General features: G+C 52.3%; 1 protein-coding gene across 1 annotated transcript in view; it reads right to left on the bottom strand.

The window, feature by feature from the left end:
* Positions 1-5,095: 5,095 nt before the first annotated feature.
* Positions 5,096-9,395, bottom strand: part of LOC104135333 (protein unc-13 homolog A) — a 36,374-nt gene continuing 32,074 nt past the window's right edge. Inside the window, exon 46 of the mRNA XM_035888701.1 lies at positions 5,096-5,151. Coding sequence (XP_035744594.1) covers positions 5,096-5,151 — 56 coding nt within the window. The remainder of the gene's footprint in view (positions 5,152-9,395) is intronic.

The following is a 9,395-nucleotide window of genomic DNA, read 5'->3' as shown; positions in this document are numbered from 1 at the left end:
GGCTATCAGATTGGTCAGGCATGATTTCCCCTTGGTGAATCTGCGCTGGATACTCCTCATCATCTTTTCATCTACTTGCTTGGAGAGAACACCCAGAATGAGTTGTTCCATCACCTTTCCAGGGACCGAGGTGAGACTAACCAGCCTGTAGTTCCCTGGGTCCTCCTTCTTGCCCTTTTTGAAGACTGGAGTAACATTGGCTATCCTCCAGTCCTCAGGCACCTCTCCTGTTCTCCAGGACCTTTCATAGATGATGGAGAGTTGCTCAGCAATGACATCTGCCAGCTCCTTCAGCATTCGTGGATGCATTCCATTGGGAGACATGGATTTGTGGGTGTCCAGCTTCCTTAAAAGATCCCTAACCTGATCCACCTCAACCGAGAGAAGGTCATCCTTTCTCCAAGCTTGCTTGCTTACCTGCAAGGACTGGGGAGCCTGAGAGCCAGCCTTGGCAGTGAAAACTGAAGCAAAGGTGGCATTCAATAACTCTGCCTTCTCTGTATCCTCTGTCACCATGGCACCCACTTTGTTCAGGAGCGGTCCCACATTTCCCCTAGTCTTCAGTTTGCTGCTGGTATATTTGAAGAAGCCTTTCTTGTTACCCTTGATATCCCTCACCAGATTTAATTCCAGATAGACCTTAGTCTTTCTAGTTGCTTCCCTGCATGCTCTGGCAGCATTCCTCTATACCTCCTGTTAGGATCCAATTTTGTTTGGATGAGAAGGCAGCCCCCTTGCTTTCTCGCCGGCCTCAGACGAGTCTAGGAGGCTAGGGGCGGCTGGACCAACCTTTCCTTTCAGGTTCAATCCCTTCAAGCAGGATTAAGATGCAAATGAGGTCAGATGTTATAAATCCATCCATTGATGAACTGTTCAGGGGAAAGAGAGAAAGCAACGATACAAAAGGAAGGAAAGAAAGTTTAGGAAATCAAGTGAGAGGTCCGAATAGAAGAGAGCAGTTACCAACATGGATCCGCAGCGTCCCGGGGGTCCATGCTTCCAGGCTCTATGGTGCTCTTCAGTGATTACACACAGTCTTCGGTGGTCTACCACACTGTCTGAGGCTGCAGCCTTTGTTATAGAGCACAGCCCAGCACATGTGCATATGTTTCATGCGCTTTACTTTTGGCGGGCTCTGTTTGCCCGCTTTCTTGTTGCTGGGCAGGGGCCGGGTTCTGCTTGCATGCTTTAAGTGGCAGAAAACAACCAGCCTTGGTGGGCAGGCAGCCCAGCCTGGGTGTCCACTGCTTCAGCAAGCCTGCAAGCCACCTTGCCTGTGGCAATGCTGATGCTTGCAGGTCACCACACAAAGGAGCAAGCTTTGAGACAGTGAGCTGGCTATTCCATCTCCACTTAGCTGGCTATTCAGTCTCCCACACCTCCCAAGTGGCCTGACCCTCTTTCCACATTTCATAGAGTTTTCTCTTCCCTTTGAGTTTTGCTAGAAACCACTTGGTCATCCATGCCTCCTGCCTCCTTTACTTGATTTCTTACTCATGGGGATGCACCAATCCTGACCATGGAGGAAATGTTGCTTAAATAGCAGCCAGCTCTTTTGGACTCCCCTATCTTCTGGGGCCTTAATCCATGGGATCCTTCCAAGTAGGACCCTGAAGAGGCCAAAGATAGCTCTCCTGAAGTCAAATGTTGCGGTTTGACTTATCAATCTCCTTCCACAATGCCCACAAACCCCAGGGCTCTGTCCTTCTCTTGCCACCTTCAAGTCCCGATGTTTGACGTATATCTCAGCCAAGGCTGAGCCCAAGCCCATATCCCATATTGCAAACGTCCTTTGGTTTCTCTCACGCCAAAGAGGCCAGGACCAAAATATCTTGCTGGGCCTTACCACCCTTTTTATGTTTTTGAAAAGTCCCACAAACCCTGGGGCTCTGCACTTCTCTTGCCCCCTTCATGTCCCGTAGTTCAAGGTCAAGGTTGGCCAAGGCTGAGTCCAGCTCTAGAATTTCCAGCGTCTGGTGATTTCTCCCACCTGAAAGGGGCAAGGACCCAAAGTTCTTGCTGGGCCTCACCGCCCTTTGGGCACCCTTCTAAAGACCCACAAACCCTGGGGCTCTGTGCTTCTCTTGCCCCCTTCAAGTCCCAACGTTCGATGTCACTCTCAGCTGAGACTTTGACAGAGCCCTGCTCTGGAATCATGTATGTATGGCAAATTCCACTGCACCAAAGGAGTCAGGACCCAAAGTTCTTGCTGGGCCTCACAGCCCTTTGGGCGCCCTTCCAAAGCCCCACAAACCCTGGGGCTCTGCACTTCCCTTGCCCCTTTTGTCACCAAAATCGGGAATAATCCTCGTAACACCAACGTAGTGTTAAAAGGCAGGCATTCTTTATTCACGGTGCTGGATGCACAGGGGATCACTCCACTTAACGCGCATACCTCTGTACTATCTCTTACAGTTTAAATACATGTTCTATATGAATATTCATGGTTTATACAAATTATTTCTAGGCATAGGTGGAAAGTTCTAAGAAGCCATTAATATATTGTTCCTCCTTTTTACACATGTGCAATCTGTTCTGGGGGTCTTTTGGATGAAGGCAAGACATCTTCCTCACTTTTCATTTTTCACCTTTCAAGGCCGGCACGTCCTGCCAACTGTCCATCTGTTACTTCTCTTCCTTTATCTTCCATGTGCTCTTTGTTCTTGTTCCTCCTTGTCAAGCAACCTTGACAAATCGTCATTATCTTTCTTACTTCATCCTCTCCCGATTCCTCCTGTCCTTTAATAAGGTTATAAATCTACTAGGTAACTACTGACTTTAGCAAAGCATCAGCAAACTAGACAACAAGGTCTAAGTCTTATGCATGTAGGCCGCTTACATCATTGTTAACTTTAACCCTTAAGGCATCACTTTCACGTCCCGGCATTCGAGGTCAAACTCAGTCAAGGCTGAGCCCAGCTCCAGAATCGCCAACGTCTGGTGATTTCTCCCACCCCAAAGTGGCCAGGACCGAAAGCTCTTGCTTGGCCTCTGCTCACTTTGGGCGCTGTTCAAAAGCCCCGCAAACTCTGGGGCTCTGCACTGCTTTTGCCTGCTTAAGGGCCCATGTTCTCTCCCACCCTCACCTGAGCCCAGCTCTGAAATTGCAAATGTACAGGGCATTGTTCTCATTCTCCTCCTGTTTTTTCTTCTTTCTTGTCTTTCTCCTTTTTTGTGCTCCTTTCCTTTTTACTTCCTCATTCTCCTCCTCCTATTCTTCTTCCTTCTGTTTTTCATTTTTCTTTTATTATTATTCTTCCTATTTTTACTCCTCCTCCTCGTTTTTTTTATTCTCCCCATCCTCTCATCTTAAACACCTTGATCTTCCTCCTATTCTTCCTCCCCCAGTCTCCTTCTTCCTTCACCTGTTCCTTCTCCTCCTCCTCTTTGTTCATTGTCCTTCTGTTCCTTTTCATCTTTTCCATATTCTTACTGCTCATCCTGCTGTTCTTTCTTTCCTTTTGTTTCTTACTCCTGTCCCTCCTCCTCTTCCACCTGTTACTTCTGGTCTTATTCCTCCTTCTCCTGATGTTTTCTTTCTCCTTTTCTTCTTCCTCATCTTTTTTTCTCCTCTTATTCCTCCACTTTTTCATCTTCCTCCTCTTGCTCTTCCCCCTTTTTCTTTCTGCTCCTCTTTCTCATTTTTCCCCTCCTCATCCTCCTACTCCTGTTATTCATCTGCCTCCTGTTCTTGTTCCTTTTCCACCTCCTGTTCTTCCTTCTGCCTTTCCTTTATCCTTCTCTTCTTCCTCTTCTTCCTCCTCTTTTTTTTCTTTCATCTCCTCCTCCTCCTGTTCTTCCTAATCCTCCATTTCCTCATCCTCTTTTTTCATCCCCTTGTCCCTTTTTCTCCTCCTCTTTTTATTTTCCTCCTGTTACCTCCTCCTCCTTTTTCTCTTCTGGCTATTCTAGTTCTTTCTGTTCTTTCTCTTCTTCCTCCTCCTTCTCACCCTCTCTCTCTTTCTCCTTCAGTTCTTCCAGTTCCTCCTTTTCTTCCTCCTCATTCTCCTGCTCTTCCTCATTCTTTTCTGCTTGCAATTTCTGTTTCTTGTATTCACTTTCTTTATTTCTCCACTTGTTCATCCTCTTTTATTCCTCCTCCTGTTGCTCTTACTCTTTTTCCTCATCAAATTTCTTTGCATTCCCCCTGTTCATCATCCTCCTGTTCCTTCTGATCCTTCTCCTCTTCCTTTATCTGTTTCTCCATGGGTTCCTCAATTTCCTACAACACTTCTTTTATTTTTCCTCATCATCCTTCTCTTCCTGTTGACTCCCATTGCTTACTGTTTTCTTCTCTTCCTCGTGTTGCCTCCTGTTGCCTCCCCCTCCTCTTGTTGCTGCCTCCTCCTCTTGCCTCCTCTTACCTTCTGTTGCCTCCCTCTCCTGTTACCTCCTGCCACCTTCTCCTCCTCTTGTGTCCTCCTGTTGCCTCCTGTTGCTTCTTCCTCCACCTCCTTTTGCCTCTTTCTCCTGTTGCCTCTACCTCACCTCAGTTTGCCGCCTGTTTCCTACTGTGACCTTTTGTTGCCTCCTTCTCTTCATCCTTCTGTTTCCTCCTTTTGCTTCCTATTGTCTCCTCCTCAACGTTCTCCTCATCCTTCTCTTGCCTCCTCTTGCTTTTTGTTGTCTCCTCATCACCATCCTTTTACCTCATGTTGTGTCCTGTTGCCTCCTGTTTCCTCTTGTTTCATTTTCATACTGTTGTCTCCTGTTGCCTCCCATTAGCTCCCTGTGTTGCTGACTCCTGTTTCCTGATTCTCCACTTGCCTGTCATTGCCTCCTCCTGTTGGGTCCTGTTTCCTCCTCCTCTTCCTCCTGTTGCCCCCCATTGTTTCCTCTACCTTCTCCTCACGTTGGCTCTTCCTCCTACTATTAATCTTGCCTCCTTTTGCCACTCCATCACTCCCCCTGCTCAACTGGACAGGGGAAGAAAATAAGACAAAAGCCTGGTGGGTCAAGGTACAGATAGGGAGATCACTCACCAATTACTGTCACAGGCAAAACAGACTCAGCTTGGGGAAACTAGTTTAATTTCTTGCCAATCAGATCAGAGTATGGTAATGAAAAATAAAAACAAATCTTAAAACACCTTCCCCTACCGCTCCCTTCTTCCTGGGCTCAGGTTCACTCCTGAATTCTCTACCTGCTCCCCTACAGGGGGACAGAAAACAGTGGTTGCGGTCAGTTCATCACAAGTTGTCTCTGATGCTCCTTCATCCTCATGCTCTTCCCTACTCCAGCATGGAATTCCTCCCATGGAAGAGAGTCCTTCACAAACATCTCCAGTATGGGTCCTTCCCACGGGCTGCAGTTCTTCACAAACCGCTCCAGCATGGGGCCTTTCCACAGGGGTGCAGTCTTTCAGGGATGGACTTCTCCAGCATGGGTCCCCCACAGGGCCACAGGTCCTGCCAGAAAACCTGCTCCAGCATGGGCTCCTCTCCACATGGCCACAGCCCCTGCCAGGAGCCTGCTCCAGCTCTCCACGGGGTCACAGATTCCTTAGGGTGCATCCACCCGCTCTGATGTGAGGTCCTCCACAGGCTGCAAGGTGGAGATCTGGTTCTCCATGGACCTCCATGGGCTGCAGGGGGACAACTTGCTTCATCACGGTCTTCATCAAGGGCTGCAGGGGAATCTCTGTTCCGGTACCCGCAGCACCTCGTCCCCTCCTGCTGCACCGGCCTGGGGGCCAGCAGGGCTGTCTCTCTCACCTATTCTCACTGCTTTCTCCCAGCTGCTGTTGCACAGCAGTTTTTACCCTTTCTTAAATACATTATCACAGAGGCATCACTGTCACAGATTGGCTCAGCTTTGGCCAGCAGTGGGTCCTCCTTGGAGCCAGCTGGAACCAGCTCCATCTGACGCAGGGGAGCAGCTTCTGGCATCTCTCAGAAGCCACCTCTCAGTCCCCTGGACACCAAAACCTTTCCACATAAACCCAATACACCAGCAGAAGCCCTGGAGCACTCTGGAGAGAAGCAGGCCTCCTTGCGGGTCTCTGCAAAGCCAGGTAAAGTCCCTGGGGCTCTCTGGAGGGCATCAGGGCACTGCCCAGGCCCCAGAAAAGACTGGGAAAAGCCCTGGGGCAGCCTTTAGGGACGTAGGGCCCCTCTGGGCTCCCGCAAGGGGCGAAGGGACCAGGTCTCTCTGGAGGCTGGGGGGGGGGGCTGACCAGGCATAAGAGTAAGGAACAAAATACTCAAAATCTTCCCATTAGAACCAATCAATCTGACACAAAAGGACCCCCTGACCAACAGGAGTGAGACCCAGCACGGAGATGTCTGTGGGGCCTCCTGGGAGAAAGAGGATTTATGCGAGTCCAGAGAGGCTCCCCACACCCATCTCACAGACACTGTGGGATAACCACGGAAGGACTTGCGCCAATGGCCTGGATGTTGGGAAGGAGCTAGATGTAATCATCCCACCTGCTCCTCCAGCCTGACTGTCAGGAAACTAACAGAGGAGCTCCCAATCCCCAGGCCAGGGAGTTGCCATGACCTGTCCTAAAGTGGCCAAACTTTTTGGAATATTAGTAATAGCCTTAGTGTGCCATTAGAGGTAAATCATAGAATTGTTGAGGTCGGAAAAGCCCTTTCAGCTCAAGCCCAACCGTTCCCCTAACCCTGCCATCCCACCCCCAAATCCTGGCCCTCAGCACCGCCTCTGCCCAGCTGTTAAATCCCCCCAGGGGTGGAGACTCGACCCCTTCCCTGGGCAGCCCCTTCCAGTGCCTGACAGCCCCAAGGGGAAGGAATTGTTCCCCATGGCCAAGCTCACCCTGCCCTGGCACAACTTGAGGCCGGTGCCCCTCGTCCCATTGCCCCTTCCCTGGGAGCAGAGCCTGACCCCCACCTCCCTACACCCTCCTTTCAGGTGCCGGTCAGGTGCATGGAAGCAGAACCAAAGCTGTGTTAGAAGTCACGCTAAATGCCCCGGGGACGCCCGGTGGGTCGCTGCGCTGCGCTGAGGCCATCGGGACGTTTCCCCAGGAGCGCCGTGCCGAGGGGCACATCTTGGCTGGGGAGGATTCAGCAGTTCGGGGGTGAGCAGGGAGCCAGGGAGCGGCACGGCGTGCCACAGGTTACCTGGCCTCCAGGAGAGGAGGAGTGAGCAGGTACGGGCACCTTAAAAAGGGCCCCACATCAGGAGTCACGCGTCTCCGAGCGACCCCATTGGGCTGGGCCCATGGCTCCAGCCTGGCCAGGTCCCCCTGCAGAGCCCTCCTCCCCCCAGCAGACCCACACTCCCGCCCAGCTCGGTGCCATCTGCAAACGGACTGGGGGTGCCCTTGATCCCCTTGCCCAGATCATGGATAAAGATGTTAAACAGAGCTGGGCCCAGCACTGAGCCCTGGGGGCACCGCTTGTGCCCGGCCGCCAGCTGGATTGAACTCCGCTCACCACAACCCTCAGGGCTCGCCCTTCCAGCCAGTTTTGACCCAGCAAAGAGTGCGCCCGCCCAGGCCATGAGCCGCCAGCTTCTCCAGGAGGACGCTGTGGGGGACAGTGTCAAAGGCTTTGCTGAAATCCAGGTAGACAACATGCACAGCCTTTCCCTCATCCACCAGGCTGATTGATTGTTTTCACATGGGCACAGGAGACTATTGATGATTAAAGCTAGGGATGGCACTGCATTAATCCAGAAAACCTTGAGAAAGGGCATATCCATCTGGGTTCATTGGGAAAAGACAAGAGCTCCCAGTAGCCAGAATTACTCAATGACCTTTAAAGGTCCCTTCCAACCCAAACCATTCTACAGTTCCATAGCAAAGCCTGGCTCTCTGGAGGGCAACAGGGCCCCGTGCAGACCCCAGAAATAGCCCCAGAGCACTCTGGAGAGCAACAGGACCCTGCCTGGTCTCCATCAAAGCTCAGTGAAAGCCCAGGGGCTCTCTAGAGGGTGGCAGGGCTCTGCCCAGGTGGCCACAATGCCTGGCAAAGGATCTGGCGAGCTCTGGAGAGAAGCAGGGCCCTGCCAAAGTCTGGCGAAAGCCCTGGGGGCTCTCTGGAGGGCAGCAGGCACCCTGGAGGTTTAGGGCAAAGCCTGGTGACGGCTCTGGGTCTCTCCGGAGGGCAGCAGAACACTGCCCGGGTCTCAGCAAAGCCCAGAGAGAGCCCTGGCGCTCCCTAAAGGGCAGCAGGGCATTGCCCAACCCTGGCAAAGCCCAGCAAAGGCCCAGGTGCCCTCTCTGTGCCACCAGGGTCCCCCCCAGCACCCACCAAACCCCAGCAAAAGCCCCAAGGCTCTCTGGGGAGCCGCAGCCCCCAGCAAAAGGCCGGCAAAAGCTCCAGGTCTCTCTGTAGAGCATCAGGGACCCACATTCATCAAACCCACATCACTCCAGTTTAGTGGCAGGAATGTTTTGGGGGACTGTGTCAAAAGCCTTACAGAAGTCGAGATGGGTGACACCCAGAGCTCCTGCCCACTGGCGCAGCCCCTCCATCGTGGAAGGCTGCTAGATGAGTGCGGCATGGGTTTGCCCTTGGTGGGGCCGTGCTGGCTGTCTCTAATCACTCCCGTGCCTGGGATTTTGCAGCACGGTGGCTGAGAACAGTGTCACTTCCCAGGACAGGTCTGTCCCAGCTCCGCTTAACCCCTGTCCTGAAGTTCTTGGCTTTGCAAAGGGTGGGTGCACTAAAGAACAGCCCTCGGGGAGGCAGAGTGTGGACAGACCTCCTGCGGCATCCCTGGTCCATTAATCCTCGATGTTAACTTTGAGGCAAGTGCTGGGCTGGGGTGGGATGAAGAGCCCCTGGGTGCCTGTCCTCCCACACCCCCACAGTAGCCGCAGTGAAGGGTGTGCTTTTTAATGTCAGGTATAATAAAATATTTTTACAGAGCCCAAAAAATTCAAAATAGTGCAAAACATCTCACTGTCATGCATCCATGGTAGCCGCCGCCGGCGGTGCCACACGGGGTGGTACAGACACACAGGCATCAGTGACACATGTGCTACAGGAGCAAAATTGGTCGGTTCAATCACATGCCAAACAGGACGGTTTGGGGAGAGGGCACGGGGCCAGGGGCACCATGGTCGGGGGGTGCGGGGCTGCGCCCCAACCTGGCTGTGCGGGAGCAGCAGTTAGAAAAGGGGTGTAAACATTGAACAGAAATGAAGGAGGAAAGCTGAACCCTTTGGTCCCAGGCAAACCCTATAGAAACAGGACCATGGGGGCCAGTCGGGGTACCCTGTTTTGGGATGGGGGGGGGACTGAGAGAGGTATATTAACTTGTGGGGTCATCAGGCCTCTGTCCTCCCCCATACTTAGGGCAAGCTGGCTAGCTGGGGTGGCCACCCCCGACCCCACGCACACCCTGGCCTCCCAGGCACTCGCACAAGACACGCACACCACTGATCACACAGAAACGATGGTTAAGGGGACACTGGCGGG

This window comes from Egretta garzetta, unplaced genomic scaffold, assembly GCF_000687185.1.
Source record: "Egretta garzetta isolate BGI_Z169 unplaced genomic scaffold, ASM68718v1 scaffold621, whole genome shotgun sequence".
NCBI lineage: Eukaryota > Metazoa > Chordata > Aves > Pelecaniformes > Ardeidae > Egretta > Egretta garzetta.
This window is presented reverse-complemented; position numbering and strand designations above follow the sequence as displayed.